Here is a 26,874-nt window from a genome sequence, read left to right on the forward strand (position 1 = left end):
GTGGTTCTTGTACTCGTTAAATAAAGAGTTAATTCGTTATGCCTGAACATATTTGTTAGCCATTTTGTACCAATCCATTCGGTTCAATCTGAATTAGCAGTGAAGACTCACTGTAAACACCAGCCTCCCACTAAGAACCTATCTGTGTTCACCATCTCAGCTTCGGGCTCTCCCATAGCTCACCGGACCTAAAGGCTTCGCTAAAACTGTTAAGAAATCTAACAGAAAATTGGGTGACGCGATCTGCAACCGTGCAAGGAAGGTACGTAGCGCAACGGGTTTTCACAACCTCTGTACCTCGAGCAGTGGGAAAACCTGTAGTGGAAGAGGTAGGAGCGAGCAGCACTCTCCTTCCAGAGCCCGGGACGGACTAACCTGCCATTCTCTTTCTGCAAAAGTTGCTCTGGTATGATTTGAGAGTCTCACCACAGAGCACACAGTCAATCCAAAGTATGCACTTTAAGCACATTTAAAACAAAAATACAGAAAAAAAAAAACAAAACAACACATTAATCCACCTCCTGTATTAAGATCAGCCTTAAGTTTCCACTTGTCTCAAACTCCAACTACCCTCCTTCCACCCTCCCCCAGCACACCCTTGCTAACACACAGCCTGAAAAACCCCTGCTATGTAATTAAGACCATCCTGATTTTCTGCTGAAGACAAACCAATAGCAAGAACACAATGCATATTATGCAAGTTACTGCATAGTTATGCAAGTTATATGCATATTTTCCCTACGCAGTGTAGCTCACTGTGCCGAGGACTTTGAAGACACTTGTTTGATGTGGATGCTTACTCTTATTTTGAGCTGTCAAATTTTCCTCTACTTGTCTCAACTGGCTTTTTTATACTAAAATTCCAACCAGTTGCTAACAATATTACTGAAGCTCTTCCAGTACGTACAATAATATAGGCCATTAAGACCGTAACAACATCTGAGCACAGCATCACATAAGTTTACTCCACAGCAGGTCTCAGGAGACATCGTAGGCAGAGCACCGGCACCTTACTGTAGATACCCCACACTCAACATTGCCAAAACAGAGGAAAACAGCAGAAATCTCTTGAGACAAACAAGGCCTCGCGGTGGAAGTATCACTTCACAAGCGATGCGAATTAAAGAGAGTTACGTGAGCACTCCTGTGCTGAACAAAAAAAATAAGTTTTTGTTTCAACACCCCCCAACTTGATGGCTTTTTTTTTTTAAATCTACCTCCATACGACTGCAGTCAGCACTGGTGAGATGAGAAGACGGAGACTTCATGTACAGCTTTTCACTTGAAAGTAACGGGGAGCAACTTCGCCAACGATACAGGACCCCTCACTATTTACAAGATGAGCCACACAAAAATGGAAGCCTTCTGGATACTGAAGGCATCGATTTTAGGCAGAGATATATATCAATCTATCATTTCAAGAAGACCACTCGGCAGTCTACTATGATACCTACTAGGCAACATCACCACACACTTTATTTCTGATTTCTGTCCTTTCTCCCCTTTTCACCAGCACTGCCTGTAACAAAGCATAAACTCAGCATTCAAATAACTTCCAAAATCCACGAGCAATCACACACAACTCCCCAGAACTCGAACCCTGCCGCTCACCCGTACCTTTCTCATCGCCAGCTGCAAGGACACAACCATTTACAGCCCAAGACCCCTCCGAGCTTCCAAAAGGAAACGAGGTTAAGGTCAATCACCAACGTCTAGACTTGTGAGGAGCAGCAGCTCCTTTGGCCAGGCTTGATTCATCTTATTTTGGAGTAAAACGCAACCCAAGTGCGATGGCTTACGCAAGCAACAACTATTTATCTTCAGACTAAATAGAGCCCGCTTTTAAAAGCAGCCCATGTTTCTTTCTGAGGCACACAAGTATCCTCCAACAACAAACCTGAAAGCTACACAGATTCTTCAATACGAGGCAGGGAGAAATACAGGGAGTTGAGAGAAATAAGGAATCCCTTTTTCTCCCACAAAATGGGGAGAAAAAAAAATAAAATCTTTACAGCTGAGATTTCAAAGCCTTCCAACACACCCCACACAGGTATCCCTTCCCTAAAACAAGGCACTAACTGCCAAGTGACAACCTTACAAAGTTACCTCGCCCACCCTCAAGGAACTAAGACTATTTTAAGTAAGTAACTGCTGATTAAACTATTTAAACACTGTAACAAGTTCTCAGCTGTATCCAGCAAGCAGGTTCAGAGACCTTGATGCAAATATCTTCATCCCACAAAAAAAAACCCACCCCACCAAGCCCTCCTCTATTCCCAGCAGCCTAGAGGATCATACTACGTGCGTTTTTAAGCAGCGATTTCCAAGAAAAAAAAAAAAGGAGAAAGAGAGAAGGCAGCTCACCTTTATCCTGAGTGCAGGACAGGATCTCCTCCTCTTTGGGGTTAGTCACCTGGGTGATAACGGACGGGTTGTCCATGGAAACAGAGTGAGATTTCACCTGGCTGTTTCCCTCCCAGAGGCAGGCTTGTGAGCGGTGAGGCGGGGGGGATTTGTTTGTTTGTTTAAAAATCAATACGCAGATTTGTATTTAAAAAAAAATAACAAGAAAAAAAAAACAACTCCTCCAGGAGTGAAGCCAAGCGGGGGGGGAGGGGGAAGGGGGGAGAAGGAGGCAGCACCGCGCACGGGGGCCCCTCCGGTCGCGCTGCCACCGCCGCCTCCTCCAGGCGCCAATTCTCCACGGAGGGAGGGGGGGGGGGGGGGGGGGGCGGAGGCGAATCAACCCCCCCCTTAAAAAAAAACAACCCAAATCCTAATTAATCCACTTCACCCTTCCGGGAAGCCCTCCGCAGCGCTCCCCCCGAGCCCCCGCCGCGGCCGCCGCCTCCCGAGGCGGGGGAAGTGCCCCCGGCCCTCCGCGCCGCGCCTCCCCCCGCGGCCAGCCCCCGCCTCACGCCACCGCCCCCCGCATCCACCTGAGCCGCCCCGCGGGGCCTCCCCCGAGCGCGTCCCCCGGCACAGCCCCCCGCTCCCTACATACCCCCCCACCCCGCCGCCGCCACCGCCCTCCTCCGCGCTTATCTCATCCCCGCGCCCCCCCTCCCCAGCCCCGGCCCCCCTCACACCTCCGCCCCGGCCCTCCCTCCCCCCCACCCCCCTTCCCGCGGGCAGCGCTGCGGGATCGGCGGAGCGACGCCGGGCCGCCCCCTCCGCCTCCTCCTCCTCCTCCTCCTCCTCCCCCCTTTCCCGGGTCACGGGCCGCCGCCGTGCGCGGGCGAGGAGGGGTGCGCGGTGCGAGGGGAAGGAAGGGAGGGGAAAGGGGCCGAGCCGAGCCGCGCTGCGCGCCCCGGCCGCGCTCCTCGCGCTGCGCCACAGCCCGCCGCCGCCGCCGCCACCGTCGCTCGCCGCCGCGCTCGCAGCCTGTCAGCCCGCCCGGCGCGGCGCGCGCCCCGCCCCGCTCCGCCCCCGCGCCGCGGGACGTTCCAACATGGAGGCGGGGAGCGGGCAGCGCCCGGGCCCCGCTGCGCGGTAAACAAGGGGGCGGGGCTACGGCGGGTGAGGGGGCGGGGCGAGGCGCCTGCGTACCGGCGCGCTGGCGGCGGGGGGCGGGGCGAGGGGGGGGCTATTGCCGTTGCGTACAAAAGGCTGCTCTCCCCGCCGCGAGGAGGGGGTGGGGCCACGGGGCGGGGCCGGCGCCGGCGCTCACGTGAGGGGCTCCGGAGCTGTGAGGCCTCGGGGAGGCGGGAAAGGGGCTGTGCGGCGCTTCCCTCCTGAGGGCTGTCCCTATCAGGGCTGGGCTGAGCGGGGCTGGTTCCCTTCGGGAGCGGGTATAAACTGTCTGAGAAGGAGCTGTGGGGAGGGAAATATTTTTACAGGTGTCCCTGAGGTGCTTTTCAGAGGCCAGCATGTAACTAGAAGGTGCCAAGGCTGGTCTTGGCAGCTTCTCTCAGAGAAAATACTCTCTTTTTTTTTTTCTTAGAGCATCTTAAAAGGCATGTCTGACTCTCCAAGAATTCCCCACACCTGGAGGGTGCATCAGGAGGTGGGCTGTGGTGTGCATGTCCTGCTCCTCTGACCCTCCTCAGGTACCTGCTGTTAGGCAGGCTCTCAGGCACGATGGTGGTGAAGGCAGGTGGGGGAGCCCACCCAGGATAATGGCTCTTCTATGGAGCTGTCAGAGTGTAAAATAAAAAGAGAAAACCTTTAAGAAAGCATAGTGGTGTATTTAATATAACTGAAGTATTACAACCTCTTTTTCTCTCCTGGAAAAAAAATCCTAATATATATACAAGCCTATATTGCAACCTTCCTACAAAAAGGACAAATATCATCTTAAATTCCATTAACTAATTGGGGAAAATCCTTCTGTAACTGGCATAGACCCAGGCGACATGAATTTTTGTAATATTGGTTACAACTGTCTTTTTTTTAACCCTAAAAGAGAAAGCCACAGACTGTGCATCTTTTTTTTATATATATATATATTAAAAAAAAATATATGCAGCTATGAACAGTTTTACTTGACATTAGCAAAAACAGCGGCATTTCAACTGCCAAGCTAGGTTGCAGAAATGACCGTTGTGTTTAATTCCAGCAACAACAAGCTGCTGTTCTCATTGCAGTGCTTTCCCGTAAAGGGAGACTAAGGGCCCAGCCTCAAGGAATTCCTAATCTGCGGTAGTGCCACATCTAGTTTCTGTGAAAATTACTTAAAGCTCTGAGGCCTGGTTTCACTCTCAGTAAGTATATTCCTATAGTTGACACATTTTAACATTTTGCTGTGAGTCTTCAAGTCGCTGCATTTGTTCAATGTAGAAAAAGTCGTTCAAAAATCTAGCTGTGTGTTCTCTCACATAACTAACACTCCCTGCACAGCAATACATGCAGAGATACCAGTATTGCAGGTTTCTGGGACTTGTATTTTAGGTTTGCCCGTCCTGCTCTTACGACAAACACTTGCACAGGGAATGAGTGCAATGCCACTGCTTGCGTTGCATCCAATTGTGCGAGTTTCAACCTGCTGTTTAGCTTTGGCTTCTCAAGACAAGAGTCTTGCAGTTGCAAACAGTCCCTTACAGGTTAGATCGGGCACAGATGAATAGGAGTTAGTACATGTTGGCTGATGGAATTAGTCCTGCTACCTGCAAAGGTTGAGAGCTCCTGCTCCTAAGCTATTATGAAGCTTTATCACAGCACTAGTTATGTTGTAATCCAGCAAGTGCTTGATCTTTTACCCGCCCAGGCACTGGAGGCATTTTTAATTATCTGAGGGTTAATTTGCATAGAAGCTTTTGCTGAAACAATAAATTCATACCTCTGTTATTATTTGGTATGAGTTTCTGTATCAATATTTATATTTGGATAAAACCAAAGTAGCTTCCTACTAGCATTAAGACAAAGGATTTGCTTCAGAGCAAGTTCGAGAGTCATCCAGCACTAAAACCATCTTCCACTTCTTTGCAGGGAAAGCGCAGTTACGATGTGTGATAGGAGACATGTGCTCTAATGACTCTTTTCTATGCAGGGATAAGGAGATATAAATGTCTTGTCTGATGAAAAGCATGTTTTGCAAGGCTTGACAAATATGATATTCACCTAGAGCCAATGTGTTTTGTATGTTTTGAATGTTGGTAAGATTGTTTTTTGCAACTTATGTTGTAAAGCTCCACTCGAACAGCTAGCTATTTATGCATCGTATTAAGGAATTTGGTGCTTACTTCAGTTTAGAGGGGAAACTGCTATTTATGGTGATATATAAAGTGAAAGTAGAGTGAAAGAACGTGCCAGGAAGGGATATCTCTCCCTGTGCTTGTCCCTTTGCTACTGTCATGCAGCCTCCCTCACCCCTCTAGTCTAAGGTGGAGAGGAGAAAAGCTGGATACTGACAGCATACTAGAAGCTGGAGAAAGTCCATGGGCAGGGCAGTGGGAAGCAGAATGGAAGTTTAGGAAGCTCAGCTGTACTTGTACTGGCAGCACTGCTGTAAATTGGAAACAGGTCCATTCTAAGCAGTGTTGTTCTTTCTTTCCTACCCCCCCTTACTCCCATTCCTCTACTGGTTACGAGACAGGTGTAACAGAATCAAGAGCAATCCTTTCTGCTTTTACTTTAGAGACACTGAAGTGTGTACAGTATCTTTTATCTATGTTTCTTTATATGCTACACGAACTAAATCCTAAATAATCCTGTGGAACAAGTGAATGGTTTCATCTCTATGTCACAAATAGGAGGTGGAGGCACAGAGAAAACAATACTTTGCAGGAAATTGCAGTACAAGCTAGTGGGAGATCCAGATTTTCATCATGAGTCCTGACATTTGTCCTTGCCACTAAAATGTGTCCCCCTTTCAATGCCATAGGATGTTTTATAATAGGGGGAAAGGAATGTTTTTTAGCAGAACTGTTCTACATTAAAAGGAAGCATTTATTTTCATTGATATCAGCTCCGTGAAGGCTTGACCCTGGGCCTGCAACAGGAGTTTTATCCTTGACTTTAATGGAAGAACAATCAAGGTCTCATGATATTACATCCTAAAGAAAGGAAAATACTGCAGTTTGTAACAATAAGATAAATGTTTCATAGTTATTGTAAGCCGCTATATTCTTGCAATAAATGGTTTATTAGATTGATTAAATGTCTTCACTTCAGCTATTAATCAGTTTTGGCAGCTGTTTATTGCATTGTATATTTCAAAGTAATGGAGATTATCCGTTAATTATCTCATTGCAGTTCATTCTTTGTTTCCTAAATAGTGCCATTACGATGGTAAATTGCAACAGTAAAACAGTGTCAACACAAAGTTATGGAACTCCCATTTTATGATGCATTCATAAAATTAATGCAATCTACTTAAAACAGAGCTGTGATTTCAGCGCAGTGACGTATTTGATATGGCATAAGAGATTTTGATGAGAAAACAGCAGAGCATTAAGTGTGCTGGGATTCTGCTCTCACCAAAGTAAAACATAGCATATTCCCTGTTGGAATATATGTACATATCAGAACTTATTAAACTAGTACTTATTTGATCCCTTTTGGTTTCACCAAATGCTGCGAATTCCAAAGATCTTGTGCCTTTGAATACAATGTATGTGTTTCTTTTTGTCTGTGCAAAAAGAAATGAGAAAACTCCAAGCAACACTGTCATTTAGAGGTTACTATTGTCATTCCACGGAAGGATAAAAGAGTACCAAATCAATCAGAAGAAAATGGCTGCTTTTAGTATTATCTTCAGATCTGGCAGCAATTCATAAAGTAGCAGTTGCATAACAATTTCCATTCTAAGTCCCTTTTTCAGTCAACTGTAACTTTAACATTATGAGTTGTCTGTTTCAGGCTGAGTGTTTGGGAGGAATCGGTATTACTGTCAAGCGGAGAAAGATTCGTGAAACCTGCTTTCAGAACCTGTAACATAAATTGCCTCCCTCCTTGCTCCGCAAGAAAAGTTTTTTTGGGAAAAAAATACCACTGCAAATTTGGGGTTCTCAGGTTTTTTTATTCTCCTTGACTTTTCACTGTGCATATGATAGCAGAAATTGTGGATCCTTAGCCTGGGATTAAATTAGTGCCAAAGATAACGTGAATGGATTTTTTTGCTAGCCTTAACAATTTATGTTCAACCCCAAATTCCTATAGACTCCTAATCCAGAAACTTTGATTAAGGAACCCAGCTAAAATGAGGCCTGATTATGCCAGATACTAGACACCCACATGAGAAAAGATACCTGAAAAGCGTTCAACCCAACGTGAAGTGAACATATAATTAAAATGCCTGGCTGTAATTTTGGTGCTGGGTGGAATTCAACTGGTGACCAACAGGTGGAAGGCTCTGTAGAGCTCATCACCTGCTGACCTACAAGTGACATATCCAGTCCTCCCTAATTGCAAGAGACACACCTTTGCAAGAGAGCCTGCTTTTTTTTTTTAAGCAAGCAACCATATAATGTTCCAGTCTTTGCAAAGATTGGCAAAGTCTCCCATCCACTGGGTGTGCTAGTTGCATCTTCTGCTTCATATGGTCAAGTTTAAAGAGTCTCCTGCTGCCCTAAGGTGCTCGTCAACCTCTTAGAGACAGAGGTGAGCTGTCACCAGAATTCAGCTGGCAGAGACGTTTGTAAGAAAGCTCCCACTCAGTCAAAACCGGCTGAGTCAACGCAACTGTTTAAATTCTTTAGCCTAAATAATCTGACCTAAACCAGATTAAGGCTCACTTTGAGTCTTTCAAACTACAGAAGGAATACCACAGGGCCAGAAACAAACATTTAGGAGGCAACAGCAACTTCAAGTAGCATAATTGCTTGTCTGTCTGCAGCCTTAGACCATATCCATGCTATAACTTTTTGTTGTTGGTCAGAGATGAGAGGTGGGAATTCAGTGTCAAGGGACCGCAGTGGAGACATGACAACAGTAGCAGGACTTCGCTTTTGATTGTACTTCTGTTTCACTTGAGCACAGCAGCGGAATAGGATAAAACTTGGCTTTGCCCTTATCTGGTTACCAATTGTGAGCGCTCTGTTCTCCAGTATCCTGCTGTAACGTTCCTACCGATATGGCTGTAGAAGCTTGGTTTCCATTTCAGTTTTTACTGGTTGTCAGATAGTTTATCTATCTGTGAAATAGATATAATAACAGCTAATCTCGTGTTATGGTTCCATGGCTGTTTGTAACCCCTATTAATAGCAACCGTGGAAAGCCTGCGAGTAGGTTTTATAGAGCACTGGGGTAACCAGTTACGGCACATTCCCCTGAGGCTACATAGCATCAAGTGTAGCAGCTTGGCCTTTCCAGACTAGTTCATGATCATCTTAACTCTGGCATTCCCTATCTTTAGGGGATTTGACTTTGAACTCTTGGTATTCTTTCTGAGACACAATTGGTAGGCAATGGGTTTCGCTCCATGATTTATACTGGCGAATGTCTCAACTGATTCCCAAGAAGAACCTCCATAACTAAGCTCTATCTTATGCACCAGCTCAAGTGAATATCCTCACAGCACTTAAAAATGATCTGCTGGACTTTCACTGGAGGGAAATAGGATAGGTACACGATGTTTTGATAATTCTTAGAGGTTCATACTTTTAAATGCTTCTAAATGTTCTGAATTCTCATTTCGATTGCTGCTACCCATTCTTAAAAGTGTGTATTTTATCCCCCAAATGTGGGAAGTGTTAATGTAATACCTGATTCAGTGAGGCATTGAAAAACACAACCATTGTCACATATAAAACTTGCCTCCTTTAAATAGGACAACAAATACCGTTCTTATTGATAGCTACATGATAGGATTGCTAAGTTAATAAGAGCAATGGTAGGTGCATGTCATGTTAGTGATGCGGTTATGCTTTCCCACTAAGCACAGTAAACATGGGAAGGTGTTTGTCTACCGATTCCGGGGGAACCAGCTGATGAGCTGTGAGAAAGTCCTGGCTTTGTGGATGATGAAACGGGTAAGAAAGGCATGACAAAGGCCTGAAACAGCCCTCAGCAAGGACCTCAGGTCATCTTGGCACACTGAAGTTGTAATTTATTCTAGGAGTCACTACTGAAACCATCAGTGTGAGCTGTGAAATAAAGCAATAGTATGAATAAAGGCAGTAGAATTTGGCCTAATTGAGAAGAAGAAAAGGAGGAGTGAGGAACACGAAAGGTCTTGTAAGTGCAACGTCCTGTCATCTGAGTCAACTGATAGTCGTGCTAAGTAGCCATCTTAATTTTTTTTAAAAGGACTTCTCAGAAGAAAAACCTGCTGACTGTTGGAAAGATAAAGTCAAAATGATTAAGAATTGCAATGAGAAATTCTAGTCAGTACCTAATTTTCTCCCATTCATTTCAAATTGCATAAATGGTAACTTAGCTTTGGCCTCGTGCCTAGAAGAGCACCTGAGAACACATCATTGCATCATCATTGAGAGTCTATTGGCCTTCTTTTTTAATTACGGGCTGGCTTTGGAAAGTGAAGTGGCTTGATTGGTTAAGGCTGATACTAGACCTAACTAGCAGTGAATGACTACCACAAAAAATGCTAGCATGAAAACCACAAACTCTCTTTGAAGTCTTTGGAGCTATGCTTACTTGCCACTCTGACCATTTGTTGATTGAAATTTTGTTCACACGGCTACTAGTGGAATATGAAAATGTCAAGAATGTGAAAGAGCATTTTCTGTGTGGTGTGGTGGTCCGTGTGGCTGGAAGTAGAGAAATCAGAGTCAGGGTGGGTAGGCTAGTGTGAGGAAAAGAAGAGAGAGCATCTGCAGATGTAATGAAAGGGAGCCTTAGGCATGTCTGAATTCTCTACACAAGCTATGAGTTGGAAGGGTAGATGGAGGAAGTGGTAAGGCAGAGGAAAGGCAAATGAACCACAGAAAGGGTAGGAATTAGGAAGTCCTTAAAGAAAAGCTCCTAACAGCTCTCAGCATTTCAGTCCTAGTGGCTTTCCCCTGGAGAATTCCCTATCAGGGCATTTCAAATGTGGGGTGATCTTCAGCAGCTGGTTTCTGGAGAGCTGCAAAGAAACTTGGCGGCATTTGTTGGGGAAAGGAGCTTTAGATATTGGAAAAGCAGAGGTAATTTAAAGGAGTCTTGTGGCTGTGCTTGGGAATAGCATTGTTCTCTTCTCCAGTTGTTCCTTCTGCTGCCTGTGTAATGAAAAGGAGCCTAGTGGACACCAGGAACTCCACATAACTTTTCTTTCCTGAATATGGAGGTGCTGCTGCTTGACTGGTTCCTGGCGACTCCCAAAGCAGGAGACACTGGCCATCCCCAAATAGACTGGAGTAATATCCTACACTTATCACTGTACAATTTGTATTCCAGTAAAAGGCCATGAAACTGGTTCTCTGATAAATACCTACAAGAGAAGAGTCTAAGCATCAGGAAGATGCAATTATGTAGGACATACATCCTTCTCTGGAGACATTCAAAACCCGCCTGGACGCGTTCCTGTGTGATATGGTCTAGGCAATCCTGCCCCGGCAGGGGGATTGGACTAGATGATCTTTCGAGGTCCCTTCCAATCCCTAACATTCTGTGATTCTGTGTGATTCTGTGACAACCAGGATGAAGTTGAAGTTAATAAAAATACTTGATGGTGCGATCAAGATAGCTCAATAATCTTGTAAAAATTAGTCTCATACTACTGGATTCTGTACAAAAAGTAGTAGGAAGTGACCTAATCTGCTACCTCTCCAGTCTGAGATTGAAGCTATCCTTTAAAATCTTGAAAATCAACCTAGTAAAGAGACAGGAAGGAATATAGCATGGTAAGTTGTGTACTACTCCTGGAAGACAGGCAAAGTCCATAATTCCTGGTCCTATCACCCACCCATCAGAAACAGAAGCACCGAGTGGCCCCTGGGATGCAGGAGCTCAGCCCTGTGAGCAGACACAAAGGACTCACTGAGCGTGTACTATTGCCTCATGCAACCGCAGTGCAATCGCTTGTTAAAAGGGTGCCAAGTGTAAAAATGTAACCGATGCTGTGTCAGTGGGTCAGTGGGCAGCCTCTGCTTGTTTATTTTTGGAGCCACCATCCCAGCAGGGTACCGCTGAACTGAGATTCTCACAGAAGCCATTCCCAACTTGAAGCCTGTCCCAAGCCACCAACTTAATGAGTGCCATTGCTGTCATTTACAGCTAGCAAAGACGTGGCTGTAAATGAAAGCAAATAGATTGTAGCGCTATTAGCTGAAGGCATGTAGGCTGGCCTGCCACAGCAACAGACTTCACACAGTTGCAAAGTGTTGAGTGCTCTGGAGACTGATATGCTGTGTTAATTCAATTACTTAGTTCTTCAGCTTGGTTGAAAGATCTACCTGTGAAGCACAAATATCTCAAGCCAAACATGCTTTTTCTTGTCTGTCATGGGTAAAGTGTTCTGCACGTGACTGTTTATCAAATGGTCAGCTGCAACACGTGCATCTTGATGTTTCTCCAAGCTTCACTTGACAGCTATTGTACATTTCACTTTCCCTTGGGTCAGTAAATGAAACATTTTCCTTGCATACTTGCATTACGTTCAGTTGGGGAGATATATATTACTGAGTGCAAGCCAAACTGGTGTTTAGAGACTATGATAAAACTGGAAAACGGTATCACAATATGTTGGTCCAAGCATCGTTTGCAATGCTTTGCTCCTGGCTAGTCATCCTGCAGCTCTGTGTAGCAGAAGCGGACTCTGTTCCATTTGCATGCAGAGAAGACTTTGAACTGCCTGGCGTTTTGTGTGAAATTTCCCCTTGGCTGAAGGCCCTGTGCAAGATCCATGCACCATTTAAGTTCTTTATGCATTAGCTTTTACCAGAATAGTTAAATAATTAAGACAGTCTGTTGGCCAATGTATTGAGAAATGAATTACTTGGCTTCCATTGGCTGCTATTTATGTGACCATGTGGGTTATTATTTGCAAGTGTTCATGCAGCTTCAACTACAAGTGGAAGTGCCTGGGTTGTGGAGTGATAGTACTTTTTGGGAGAGCTGGGTTTTGACCTCGTGGGGAATCCCCCAGCTCTCTCCTCAAGGAGGAATTTGTGGCTGAGGGCTTGGGTTGTATTTGCAGGCTGCCTGGGCCTGAGACAAAACCAACAAGCAGCTCTAGGACACCTGCTTGACCTGTACTGCTTTGATTTAGGGAAATTAAACTCTACCCTGTAGAGAAAGAGCTGAAATCCTGCTGCTTTTGGTAATGTTATTTCAATGTACTTGTTCAGTGAGTTGGCCTGGTAGTTTACAATTCAGAAACCCCAGAGCACTGGTGAATGGTGAGGGAAGTACACTATTCATTATCTGCTGTCAGGCATTCATCATTCCAGTGTAAGCTTCAATCCTCTCATCAGGATGCAGAACATTACTTATGACCAGTCACAGGCCATGAATAATGGCTTAACGAAATGAACAGTTCTCTAACAATTCAGACTCAGGTTTGTTAATCAAAACTATTCAGAGCCAAGTTCTGGCATCCCTTCACACACACTGAATAACACCTATCCCCAGTGCAGTCTCTTTGGTTTTAATTGCATTTATGGTTTAACAAACGATATTTTTTTTTAATCTGGCTGATGTCGCCTGCCTAGCTCACAGGAAAAGCTGGAATTTGCTTCCACCGAGATGAGTAGTTCTTGTCTTGTTCTGCATTAGCACTTGTTGTACAAAACCACTTTGGCAGTGATGATGGGTCGGCATGTCTTTTCCTTAGCTCCATCAAATGGGGTATCCACACTGGTCAGCAGCTAAGCGCTGTCTAAAGCTAAGCAATGATTTAAACATATCTTTTATTCTTTATGTGGGAAAAGTAAGTCAAGTGACACATTCTTTATGGGACCTTATGCACAGCAATAAAATAGCATGACTATATTCATCCATGTGTAGGATTATGCACTGTTCTAGTCAACCTACCAGCTGAGGTTTCACACCACCAGCAGTTCTCTCCTGTGTATTGCCAAACACACTTCAGGCTCCTGGAAAGTGGAATATATTGGTGTATTTGCAACCCAGTCCCCAAGTATTGCTCTACAAATGTTCAAAGCAGCTGGTAGCTCTAGCTCTCTTCTCCGGTCGTAGGAGGCTTCTTACGTTTTTTGCTTTTCTAAACTGTGCCAAAGAAGCTGGTACTGCATTTCCAGAAGCAGGGATTGATTAAGTTGGAACATTTCATTTATGGAGAACTTTCTGGGTCGTAGTGGTAGTAAGGTAAAGCCCTGGAAATCCTCAGCTGATCTTTTATCTTCAATACTATCTTTGCATTGTAAAGCACAGCCTTGGCTGTCATTACACACACAGAGTAAGACCTCCAAGAGTGGTTCCCCAGCACTATTTTGGGGTATGGGACTACTAGCAGATGTGGAGGTGATAGGATATGTCCAGGATCCTGAATGCATTCCTACTCCCTCTAGTATTCTCAGATGGAGACTCCCAATGGAGACTGTCAGGGATGTAGTTACCAACTTCCACTGTGGTCAGACTCCTCTATGTGATGGAACAGAACTCTGCATTTTATTTTACATATTCATTTGTAAACCCATGTTCCATGCACAATCTTCCATAACCAGTTCTTCTTCCTTGGGATCACATTTTGGGAAACAGTCACAGCAGTTTCACCTCTGGAACGTATTTCCCCATATGATAAAATGTCAGTCCATTTCTATGGGTAAAGCAATGCTCAAAATGAGGACGGAAAAAACCCTCTGGATTTATGTCAGAGGATCTTTCTATCAGCAACGGCTGGTGCAGGGGAGGCACAGCTTGCTCTGGGATTTTTTTCCAGCAGATTACGGTCTGAGGCACTAGCTGCAATGAGTGGGAAGGGAGGAGCAGGGAAAAGAGGGAGAAAAAAGAAAAGGCCCTCATCTAAAGAGAAGCCAGGAGCGCTTATCTCTCCCTCTTCTGCTTTGCATTCATTGCCACCAGCTCTTTATCATGTCTTTCTGCCCTCGGGGCTATAAATGTGGGCATCTGTGGGGGAATAACCTGATATATGGTTTTGTGTCCTCTTGGAAGTTTTCAGCAAATTTTTATTTCGGTCATTTCTTTTCTTCAGGCATTGTATGTTCTTTGTTAGAGAAAAGAGAAGAAAAACGCAACCCAAACAACATTTCAGCTTCTCCAGCAAAGTTTCTATTTTGATTTATTGAAAACTTGTCCAACCAGTTATTTATATTTTATCTGTGAAAGACTCAAAAAATTTCATCTGAAACAGATATTTCCATGGAAACGTCCATCTTTGATGAGATGTCATTCCTCAGATGTTTCAGCTGAAGAATTTTGTCAGTTCTGGCAGAAAAAAAGAGACGGGGGGCAGAACAAACAAAGACCAAGCTCCCAGGAAAACATGCAATGCTTCAAGTTAATGGGCTAAAATGTCAGCTGGTAAACTGCCATAAAGCCAGAGAAGTCAACCAGTCAACCTGAGTCAATGGAGCTATGCTAATTTACACAGAGGATCTAGCCTTAGATTTTAATAGAACCAGCCTAGCAAGCTGTTTCTCCACTTACCCATCCTCCTCCCTTTTTAATAAGCTCTCAGTCATACTTGGCCTGTCCTTTAATAATTCACCCTTCTCTCTTCACGATCCTTCTTCCTTCTCTGGAGATAATGGGATGGGATTTTTTGCTTGCAGCCTTCACAGAAATATCATAGACAGGTTAAACTCCACACAGCTGGCTACTGGCTTCTAACATATCCCTTGTGCCTCTTTCTGGACTCTAATATCCATCTTCTGTTTGGTCTTTACTTAGCTGGTTCCAACTGACTTCAATGGTATTTGCTATATATTATGTTATAGCGTATTGTGTGGTAATCTGTAGATCCTTGAATATTGAAGTATTAAGCTCACAGAGCAATCAATTACTTTAATGGGAGTTGTGTGTGTCTGGCTGCAGTTCTGGAAAGCAGATCAATGAGATAGCTCTAGGACACAATCCAGCCTCTGGACCAAGAGACTGCTCTACCGCAGGAGTTAAAAACTGGGTTAAAAACTGGCTGGATGGCCGAGCCCAGAGAGTGGTGGTGAATGGGCCAAAGTCCAACTGGTGGCTGGTCACTAGTGGTGTTCCCTAGGGCTCAGTTTTGGGGCCGGTACTGTTCAATATCTTTATAGATGATCTAGACGTAGGGATTGAGTGCACCCTCAGTAAATTTGCAGATGACACCAAGCTCGGTGGGAGTGCCGATCTGCTGGAGGGTAGGAAGGCCCTACAGAGGGATCTGGACAGGTTAGACAGATGGGCTGAGACCAAGGGCATGAGGTTCAACAAGAACAAGTGCCGGGTCTTACACTTCGGCCACAACAACCCCCGCGGCCTGGCGGAAAGAGACCTGGGGATGCTGATCGACAGCCGGCTAAACATGAGACAGTAGTGTACCCAGGTGGCCAAGAAGCCCAATGGCATCCTGGCCTCTATTAAGAATAGTGTAGCCAGCCGGTCTAAGGAAGTGATTGTCCCTCTGTACTCGGCACTGGTGAGGCCGCACCTTGAATACTGTGTCCAGTTCTGGGCCCCACACTTCAAGAAAGGTGTTGAGGTGTTGGAGCGAGTCCAGAGGAGGGCGACCAAGCTGGTGAAGGGTCTGGAGGGTCTGACCTATGAGGAATGGCTGAGGGAGCTGGGGTTGTTTAGCCTGGAGAAGAGGAGGCTCAGAGGTGACCTTGTTGCAGTCTACAACTACCTGAAGGGAGGTTGTAGCAGAGTGGGAGTCGGCCTCTTCTCCCAGGCAACTAGTGATAGGACAAGAGGACATAGCCTCAAGCTTCACCAGGGGAGGTTCATGTTGGACATTAGGAAGCATTTCTTTTCAGAAAGGGTCATTAGACATTGGAAGGGGCTGCCGAGGGAGGTGGTGGAGTCACCATCTCTGGATGTGTTTAAGAAAAGACTGGCCATGGCACTTAGTGGTCTCTTTAGAGGTCTCTTAGACTTAGAGGTCTCTTCCAACCTGATTGATTCTGTGATTCTGTGAGTTACTATTTCTTTCTTATTAGGAAGCATTTCTTTTCAGAAAGGGTCATTAGACATTGGAAGGGGCTGCCGAGGGAGGTGGTGGAGTCACCATCTCTGGATGTGTTTAAGAAAAGACTGGCCATGGCACTTAGTGGTCTCTTTAGAGGTCTCTTTAGACTTAGAGGTCTCTTCCAACCTGATTGATTCTGTGATTCTGTGAGTTACTATTTCTTTCTTGCTAAGGGCCAAATCTGTATTTAAAACACAATTGGCAAGGTGCACATTATTGTGTGCTTTTTTTGTTGTTATGTGTAACTACAGTATGAATGACCATGTGTAACTGCTCAGTCCTATGTAACCTGTAACTGTATGAAATAAATACTTGGATGATATCCAGTTCCAGAGCTGCAAGTTTCTTACTGCGTTCCCTTGAAGCCAAGATCCAAAGTACCGAATTTTGTCAGACCCACCAGACTACTTTTCTTAATCGAGTTCTAGTTTCTTGGTGACCACGTTCTTCCCTCTCAGCTACTTTTGTTAAACAGAATAAGGAAGTGTTGATGCAGAAAAACTCTCTTGCAGACCTTAAAAGACTCATTCATCTTTTTTTTTTTTTTGGAAGATCGTCGTTGAAAAAGGAACGACACCCGATTGTCTCTGTTAGAAGTAAATAGTTCTGAGTCCCCAGAGAATGTAAGCCCCTATTTTCAGTGATGTATTTCAAATGCTTTGGTTTGTTGTACCTAATCTTGTCCACGTTGAGGAGTGAAGACACCATGCAAAGTCTGAGATGCCTTCTCTGTTGATTTTTCAGAACCATATTGCGTGGAGCACACCCTTGGCACACCTTTTTCCAGAGTAGCTGAGATGCTGTTTGATTGCCCCGGGTACAGAGCTGCTAACTGCATCTTCCAGAGAAATAAAAAGTAACATGTGTGAATGGTTCCCTCACTAAAACCCTGTGGACTTTGTATTGATTCAATCAACCTTTTGGAACAACAGAAGTATGATTGATGTCGTTTGAATTTCAGCTCAACATCTTGATTGGCATTCTTATTTAATGACTTTTCCTTATTTGTTAAATTTAATTGATGGTTATTGCATTTATTTCTGAAGGACAGTGCTTTAATTAAAAAAAAAACCCCTGCTCTATGGAAATTATTATTCACTATCTTTATGGCACAAAAGGGTATGTGGTGAACATAGAGAATAATTAGTAGCTGTAGGAGAAGAACTTATGAGAAGATGATTATGAATATGTAATAGAGGAAACAGACTACAAGGAAATTAAACCAAGAAATTTATGAGTGAATAATGGACCTCTGAGTAAATATGAGCATTCTCTCAACAGCCGCTTGGTGTGTTGTTCACCACTCAGTGTTTCAGAACATTAACCACCCTTTTAACTAACCAGTTCTTTGCTATTGGCAACGATCCATTCTCTGGAGTCGCCTTCCTATTTTACGGAGTGATTGCTTTCTGTATGCATAATGCTATAAATGCATGTGATGCCAAAGCTTTGGAGTAGGTGGGAGAAAGGTCATAATCTGTTACATACGTGTAGGTCTACCCTTAGCCAAAGGAAATAGTTGTAGGGACTAACTAGATCTGCTTCCAGAATTATGCTGTTATAAATGAGAGCAAAATTTTATCGTTACTACCAAATGAATACAGATCTCTTTCCACCATGAGAGCATCAGACCAAAGATGAGATTTTCAGAATTGATGGTGAAGTTTCTGAAGTCAGTTTTTAAAGTTTCCATTTTCACTGAGATTTGGTGACTAATTAGGAATTGTGACTTTAAAGACTGTAGGCTAGAGCTGTTGCCTTGTTCCCAAGAAAGTCCCAATATCTTCCAAATGAGTGACCAGATAGATATGAACCAGATATGTTAGCCAGAAAAGCAAAGCTGGTCGCAGTTGTATTTGAGAGGTAGTTCCCAAGAAACATAGAGCATCCATGAGTAAGGGCTAGGCCTTTAACCTGAATTGTATAATTGATTAAGTGGGGTCAAAGCTCCCTGAAGGAAGACTAGGTTCATATTTTGAGGATTCAGAAATCATAATGATAAAAAATAAGATGGTGAAGTTTGTTCATTGGGAAGCTTTTGTATTACGTGGAGAATGAGGTATAACGGCTGTATATTGCGGATAAAGATTATGTTTTCATTCTAGAGAGACAAGTTATTCGTGCTGATTATGGACCAAACACATTGCTAAATTATTGCCAGTTTTACAGCAATGAAACTGATAACAAAGATATGATATCAGTGGGGCTTTGTCTTTTCTCCTCCTTCCCATTAAATGCTGGTTAGCGCACAAAACTTTTTTTATGCCATAGAATAGAGAGCAAGTAGTTATCTAGAAAATGTAATGATCAACTACAATACGTGACTGATTGAATCAGGTGAGTAGTGTGAAAGATGAGGTTCGCTTACTGGCCTTGGCCTCTTTGTTTGGCAAAGAGAGATAAGAAGACAAAGCTCAGTTATATCAGAAGTTAACAAATGACTAAGTAGATGAGAATCTCAAATCAGCTCTTTATTTCATTGTGATCCAAGTAATTAATGGAGTGTGCTTGGAGGTGGTAGAAGGCCAAACATAATACCTTAGTTATCTTCCCCTTCATCTCTGCTGGAACATAGAGCGGTGCTGTTGGGAGGTACTGTCTGCATCAGTGAAGACCAGGTAGAGCCTTTGGGTTTGAAGGGAGCTGGGCATTTAGTTCTTTAGCCTCCTTGGAAAGTCCTAATTTGCATAGCTGGAGTCTACATGAGTCCATATTTACAGTCCCAAGTCCCACCTTTGGCTATCTTGCTGAAAGTCAACAAGTTTGGGCAGCTAAGGTTATGAGCCATAGGAATGAAATCATAAGCTTATCCCGCAGGAATGAAATCATAAACTTATCCCAAAGGAAATACGTGGATGTTCTCTACGTCAGCACAGCTTTTATCAGCAGTGAACATTTTTATTTCTTTCTGGGAAAAGGAGAACAACCAGTAAGCTAAAAGCAAGTACTCTGGAAAAAATTGATCCAGTCTTTTTTTTGGTGATGATGGGAAGGTTTTAAAGGATGTGTCTAAAATAGTGAAACAAACAGTGTCGACCCCCTAGAATTTGCCTTCTATTTTTTTTCTGGTTATTAGAATGATCCCTGGTACAGTTTTTGGCCCAGGCCACCTAGCACTGTCCCAAATAGTCTCCAGTCACTGTTTGGAAGTTCACCTTTCCCCATAGGCAGTTTGGATGAGGTCACGCTTTTCTGGAGGCTGAAGGACTTTGATAGTATGGACACAGCCAGACTGTGGTAGTTGGTCTCTGGACAATAAAATGCTCCCTGGCACAATTTAGTCCACTAGAAGAGATGTAGCTGAAACTTGTTAGGCTGTATTCAGACATTCAGGGGAGATCCTTCCTCAGTTACCTCTTCAGCTAAGAATAGCTGAGATAAGTTGTAAGAGGAAGAGGGAATATATGAGATCTTTTACACAAATCATCCACATTAAAAATGACAAGACTGTTTGGAAGATCTGACACCAATTGAATTGCAGTTTAGTACTTTCTGGAGCATTCTGCTTTTTTTGGAGATTTTCAGTGTGTGTGGAAAATAGAGGGCATGATGGAGAGTTTGGATACAAGAACTGAGGGTATATTTTGAGCCTCTGTGGCTGTGCCCTGTTTCAAAACAAACAAACAGCAGCAAAGACGTAAAGGCCAAGTTCAAACTGGGAGCTAAGACTAAGATGTGAAAGGAGGGAGCAACAGTGCAGACTCCAAGCAAGCATCCTTATATGCCTCTTGTTACAGGTAAACACTTACATTTTGGTCTGAATAGGTGAACATGGGCTCACATGCTTTCTGGAGATGAGGACAGGGACGTGCAGAACTAGAAATCTGATGCTGAATGAGTTTGATTGTGATGTTCCTGAGAAGGGACTTCTGGGGAGGTGGATTTAGCTGTATGGGCAGGGAAGCAGTTAGAAACTAGATGGTTACAGAAATCAAAAGATGCAAAGAGATTATCCATAAGAAGAGATCTGAAGACATAAATGTTAGCCTTGTTTAATCAGGCTAATAAACATTAATAAACGTTAACGTTGTTAATGTTTTATGAGTGTTTAGATACCGTCTTAAATGTTCTGCATTCTAAAGCAATGTTAAACATAGTGGGCTCATTTTGTTTTCACTGGCACAAATGAGAAATAAACCTCTCCACTCACTTGAGCTTCTGCATGCGAGATCAAAATCAGAGCCAGAGGCATTTGGAGTCTGAAAGAAATGTTTTTGGTTTTGATGTCTATTTTTGCTGCCTCTATTTAGAGTGAACATAGCCAGGGCTGGAAGTGAATACAGTGTCTCTGAAGAGGTGAATTATTCCCAGCCAATCTGTAGTGGCAGAAGTATGGTACTTTATGGGCTTGAAATAGACCATCCTCATTAACCACATGTTGGGCCAAACTCCATTAATTTCTACAGCCCCTCAGGGCTGAATTTAGCCCATTATAACAAAGTGATAATATCATTGGAAGCTATTTTTGTGCCCTGTGCTGTAACTTGGATACTACAATACAGTGTAAACTAGGTAAAGCCAATATATTTTAGGCTTTTTGGCATTAAATAGTTTCTCAGTATTTGTCCATGGTTTTCTCAAGAGTTCTCAACAGAATAATGAGCGGACATTAAAGGTGGTTGAAATTAAGGCAGAACTAATGCAGGGAGTGCATTGTGGGTACTTGTAGTGTCTTCGGAGCCATGTCCTTCTAAAGATGTTCGAAGTGAGCTGTGTGATGTGGTAGTATGTTGGCCAGTGATCGGTGGGACTTTGCCAGCAGTACTGATTGTAGGAGTGCCAGTGGTATGGAGTAAAGGAAAACTAGGCAAGACTCTAAGCAAGTTTTCCACTAAAGTCTCTAGTGTGGCCCACCTAGGGCTGTTGAGTTGCATGTTGACTCTCCTTCTTGTTTAGTTTATGTGAAGACCTCTCAGGCTTTGCTGATGTTGAGGCAGATGTGTGATTTAGACTTTCAGTTGAGGAAAGAGTGGAGGTGGCAAGGTTGCTCAGGCTGGCATCACCAGTCCATGCTGGGACTACAACAGATGGCCAGACCCCTTCCCACAAGGGACAGTGCGAAGCTAAGAAGCAGTTGACATATCTGGTCTTCGTGCTACTTGTTAAGCCCTGCCCTCAGTTTGGTTTTCTACTGGTCACTTGTCTTGTGGCTTTTGGCCATCTCAGGATTCTGGTACATGTCTTATCAGCTCAAGAGTATCAGTCACTGCTGGGGTTTAGCAGCACAAATAGGACTCATCAAGTTCATATGAAAACTTCTCCCAAACGTACACAGCATCTCCAAGTCACAGTCCCCTTCTCCAGCTGAGGTGAAGAGGGTGAAGATGGATGCCCTGCTGACACGTGACAGTTTCCCATGATGTTACGTGATGCTGCTCTCCTGTGTAGTTATTCCCGTGGCAACGACAACAATAATTTGACACATCATCCTGCCTGACGCATGCCTGAGCTGCGCCGTACTGGCATTTACGGCTTTACACCTGCTGAATAATTGTACTCTCACTAGCTTCAAGATCGAGCGTGTGAGCTTCAGCCATTCTGAGAACAGCTTCACTGGAGCAAAAAATCCAGTTAAAGAGAGAAACATAGCAGGCAGTGAGCTGCTGAGTCATTGCACAGCCCTCCTCGGATAGGCTTACACCAACACAGAGGATCAAAGGTGAGGTGACCTTGTGCATCGGAGGTGAGGCAAAGTCCTCTGCACGGGCTGGAATGTGCATTAGCTCTGGAATGCAAACACTACCTCTATTAGCAGCTGTAGGCACGGATCTAAGATCATCTGCGTCTAAGGGGAAAAAGCTCCTCACATGTCTAAAACCCAGAGAAGTCAGTGGAAAGACTCCCATCAATTGTGAATCAGGCGCTCAGAGAGAGTATTCTCAGATCTATTCTTTGATGAGAATTGTGATTAGTCTCGGTGATGTTTGGTTTTGGTCCACTCTGTTTTGAAGCTGGCTGAAGCTTCTGGAAAGCCTAGAAACCTCTCTCTAATTTGCTAAATAGGAAACTTGCATCCATCCTGTAATTTCACAATTCTCATTATAATCTCCAAAAAAGCATTAAAATGGGTCGTGTTTTAAAGATTACTATTTCTCGTCCCGTCTCCAGCCCACTCTTTTTATTTCAGTGGTCTAAATATCAAGATTGTTTTTTCTGGGTATGTGTGAATCAGTGGTTCTGCATTGCTGATTTCTATACCACCTCCTGGTCTAGGTAATTAAATGAAGCACCCTTTTGACTACTTTTAGAGGAATTGGCTGGCCAGGCCTGTTTCACTGGCTTGTCATATGGATCCAAAGCATTAAAGAGCCCAGTGCTGTTTGCCAGTTCTCCTCCATTGCTCTGAAAGGTGTAGGACAGAGAACATAATGGTGTTGGTCAAGATGAAAGCATGACTCTTGTTTTCTGTTTAGATCCCTTGCTCTGTGTTGGGCTCACAGGTGCTACTACAAGGTACAGACAGGTAAGATTCATCTCTCTTGAGACATCTGCAACGTGGACATTTACTTCTAAGTAGTTATCTTGCACCCCCTTTACAAGACATTTGCAAGACATGCCCTGTTGGGTTATGGTTTGTCTTCATGGATCCTAATGGGGTCCAGCAAATAAGCTCAGAGGTAGACATATACAGCTGAGGTATCCAGATCTGGTTAGAGAGCCTCAGCTTTACAGTCCAGTTTTCACTGGATCTCAGAGTTTTAAAATCAAACCTCTATTCAGTGTATTTTCACTTCAGTCAGACATCTTTGGAGGTGGATTTGCCCTCTTTCCAAGATAGGATGTGAATTTGGTCCCTAAAATTTCTGCACATATGGCCCTTTGCAGAAATCATGCTTTCATGATTTTCTTGCCCTGGGGCATACTTCTCTTTCAAACCATCCTCTGAGAAGTATTTTGTAACAGGGGGATCTGAATGGGATGCTTGTGCTTCTTTCCATTACTTCTTGGGAGACCATCACTGACCAGAACACCCATGAGTGAAAAAGCAACCAGGGTGGAAAGCCCAGATGGGCTCCCCCCAGACAAAGCCCATCATGATATCCTAGATGAGCCATTCTACTTGTAGGACAGGAGTCCTGCATCTGGATCATGCCTTATAACACACCATGGGATCCTGAGGATGAAAGAAGCTATATAAACATAAAATATCCCTGTTGATTATAAATGACAGCGAAAGGGAAATGCATGATTTAAAGCAGTGCCAGGTCTGGTCTAATACCAGATAAACAGCACCGAGGCTGTTGGTCAAATGGTGCTGTACACTCTACACTGTTCATGTTCAGGCAAACTGAGGGTGAAGGATATTTTTTTCTATCATTGACTCCACAAAGATCTGCATGTTCCTCTATGTCTTTCCTACAGAGATAAAGACGTGGACACTGCTGACATGTTACATTCCTCTTATCTGGGGTGATTGTACAATCCCACTGGTGTAAATCTCCTGGTTCCTAGCGTGATGCAAGCAAACTCCACCGTCGTAAAGAGGGAGGGTAGTTTGGCATGGTGCTGCCCCCCCAAAGCAAGAGGTGTGACTTGTCAGCAGGAAAATTGTGGAAGCGATTATATGGAAGGTGAGAAAAGGTTGGAAGTTAAGGCAGGGACCTTCCAAGAAAGCACCATGCAGTCTCCACAGCAGTTCCTCCTCTCGCCATATGTTTTATGTAAGGTAACAAGAGACTGACTGACACTCGGCTGGGTAACATCCCAAAAGTCTGGGCAGGACTGTCACGCTGCAGGCTGCCGTTACGTGATCCATCTTTGGAAATACAGTCCCATCAGGAATGCTTCCAAATCATGCATTTCCGAGTCCTGCCATCCTGAGGACTCTGGGAATGATTTTAATCTCATGCAACTTCAGGGGAATGAATCACGCATCAAGTGCCACTTTAGATGCTCCATGTTATCAGAGACATCTGCATGAGGCTGGCAGATAGGAGATGGGACCCATGTGAGACCTCTGCCCTTCTTGAGTGGCAACGAGAAGCCAGGTGAGATACACCAGGGCATCTCAAAGGGCATGAGATGCCTGTATTTAGGCACCTGCATTCCTTCCTGCACATTGACACCCTCAGTGTCCCCATCAGAGCTGGTCACCCTGGGCTGTTTTTGCAGTCAGCATAGAGACATACGTGTTTTCAAGGTGTGGTTTAGCCAAACGGTTTTAGACACCTATTTCAGGAGGAGGGGAGTTGTTCCCTAGACATCACGGAGTGTTGTAACTAGATTTCTGTGACTGCAAAGGGAACTCAAATATAGATATTTACGTGCAGTCAGATGAACCTCATCCCAGACCTTGTCTGTCTCACCTTGACATTAGCTTAATACCAAGAAAAGAGCAATCCACAGACCTGATTTTACTTGTAATTACAGCAGTGTTGATGAGATTAGATTCAGAACCACCATTTGGCAGTTGTCCCCCAAAAGTACGCTCTGACAGATATTCATTATGGTAATGTTTTCATGGCTCCTTGTGTAAAAACAAGAGTTTCAGTTAAGAGTTATTTGTTTGGATTCAAGCCAATTGCAAACGGCTTCAATTTTAACAGGGTGTCCCACGACGCTTTCAATTACAATGAGGTGAGTAAGAGATGTTTTGGTTTGCTGGCGATGCTGAAAGATAATTACACACATCTATATTGTTCCTGATCTAATAAAAAAGTTTCACTCAATCCCAGAGAAAACATTTCAGTTCGCTTTTAAGCAGTTTTCACGTTAAGAAGAAAAACAGAGTGAAAGGAAATCTCTGAACAAAGAGACATTTCATAGTCAAATCCGTCTCAAGCAACTTGTGTTTTTTAATTCTAAATGAATTAATTTGGCAAAACTGTCAGAAATTCACAGTGCTGCTGCTTTTTTTCACCAGAAAGAGCATTTAGCCCCCCAAAAATACGCCCACATTGTTGCAGCTGCAGCATTCAAAAAGCCACAGGGCTTTGGATCCTTGCTGGCAGGGTGGGAGGGACCTGGGATGGTCCCTGCAGGTTGGTGACAGCAGGTTAACAAAGGGCTCTTGGAAACCTTTCCTCCACGATACTTCCACAAGGTAAATGTTCCCGGTATTATTTGCAACACGGTCATAAGTCACAGCAAATGCCAGGTACAATAAGACCCAGACAGTAAAACTGAATATAAATAGATGAGGGAATTCCTGGCATTAGTTCTGGAGCAGTTTGGGACTGGAACAAGTGAAAAATACGATTTCTCTAAAAGGGAACTTTCCTGTAAGTAAAAGAAAATTTCCCCCATTTCTCCTCCCTCTTCTCTCCTCTCCTCAGATTCCAGTTTTTCACCAGGGAGAATCCAACTGTTTCAAGTGAGTTCAACCAGAATTTCATTTTGCTGAACTGGCCTGATTTGGGATGCAAACCGACCTCTGAAAGGCTGAAATCTCCCATGGGAGCAGAAATTTTCTGAATTTTGCTCATCTCCGGTTACTCCTCGCACAGAAATGGCCTAAAGCAAACAAACAGCAACTCTTCTAGTGCAGATAGAAGACCCACCTGATAAGTAGGTTAATTTGGATGGGGTTCCCTGGTGACAGCTCCCCTTCCTCTCTTCTGCCTGGGGAAACCTACGCAGTGATCAGCTCTGCAGACAGGGCAGTGCCAAGCTTCCCTTTGAGGCAAAAATAAACTTATACATATATAAACTCAGAGATCCTTTCCTACAGGAGTCATTTACACCCCAGGGCAGGCTGGTGTGGCCTGATGCAGCTCCACTGACCTCAACAGAGCACCCCAGCAAAAGGATCACCTCATTCTCTGTGGAAATATTCAACTATTCAGCAAAGCCAAGGCCCTAGAGGATTTTTTGGTAGGCTCCACAAAGCAGCTGATAGCCCAGATGGGACTTCATAGCTGTAGCTGGATGCTGAGAAGCTGCCAGCTGGTGATGCCTCCCCATTGGTGAGGGATCAGCATGTCACCGGTGGGGACTGGCACACGTGCCAAAGCTGGGAGCCCAGGGGGATGTGAGATGGACGCGTGTCAGTGGCTCTGGATGGAGGCAGCTGGTTCCTTCTCATTGCCTCTGTCTCCATAACACAACTGCAAGGAGACATCAGCCCCCAGAGCTGATGAAAACCTGGGGCAGGGCAGCCTTGGGGCAGCTGATGGGGAGAGCCGTGCCCCCAGGTGCAGAACACTGCTGGTTTTCTCAGCTGGGAAGTTGCTGTCTGTATGTATAGGGCATGGGATGCAGAGTCGAGCGGTTCTGCAGCAAAGACAGATGTGCCCTCTGAACGCTGCAGTCTCGGTCCCGAAGTACTCATGGCTGTCTATGCAGAGCTTCAGCCTTCCTCCAGCTATGGTGTAGTAATAGTCCTTTCCCTCTCATCTGAGGATAGCAAAGTGCCCTGCAAACAATTAAGTCTCACAATCCCCCAGCGAGCTGGGGAAGAATTATCTCCT

At 44.3% G+C, this 26,874-nt stretch overlaps 1 protein-coding gene and 1 long non-coding RNA gene across 4 annotated transcripts in view; one reads left to right on the forward strand and one right to left on the reverse strand.

Annotated features, from left to right (window-relative positions):
• Positions 1 to 2,898, reverse strand: part of CTDSPL (CTD small phosphatase like) — an 88,189-nt gene extending 85,291 nt beyond the window's left edge. For all 3 annotated transcript variants that reach the window (XM_068404636.1, XM_068404635.1, XM_068404634.1), the window contains exon 1: positions 2,365 to 2,898. In XM_068404636.1, coding sequence (XP_068260737.1) covers positions 2,365 to 2,440 — 76 coding nt within the window. In that variant the 5' untranslated portion in view covers positions 2,441 to 2,898. The remainder of the gene's footprint in view (positions 1 to 2,364) is intronic.
• Positions 2,899 to 3,408: 510 nt separating this feature from the next.
• Positions 3,409 to 14,568, forward strand: LOC137666014 (uncharacterized). The gene is made up of 4 exons (XR_011048581.1): positions 3,409 to 3,492; positions 3,944 to 4,049; positions 4,587 to 4,703; positions 14,495 to 14,568. It is a non-coding gene; the product is annotated as an uncharacterized lncRNA (long non-coding RNA).
• Positions 14,569 to 26,874: the final 12,306 nt, after the last annotated feature.

Source organism: Nyctibius grandis, chromosome 7 (assembly GCF_013368605.1).
Source record: "Nyctibius grandis isolate bNycGra1 chromosome 7, bNycGra1.pri, whole genome shotgun sequence".
Taxonomy (NCBI): Eukaryota; Metazoa; Chordata; class Aves; order Nyctibiiformes; family Nyctibiidae; genus Nyctibius; species Nyctibius grandis.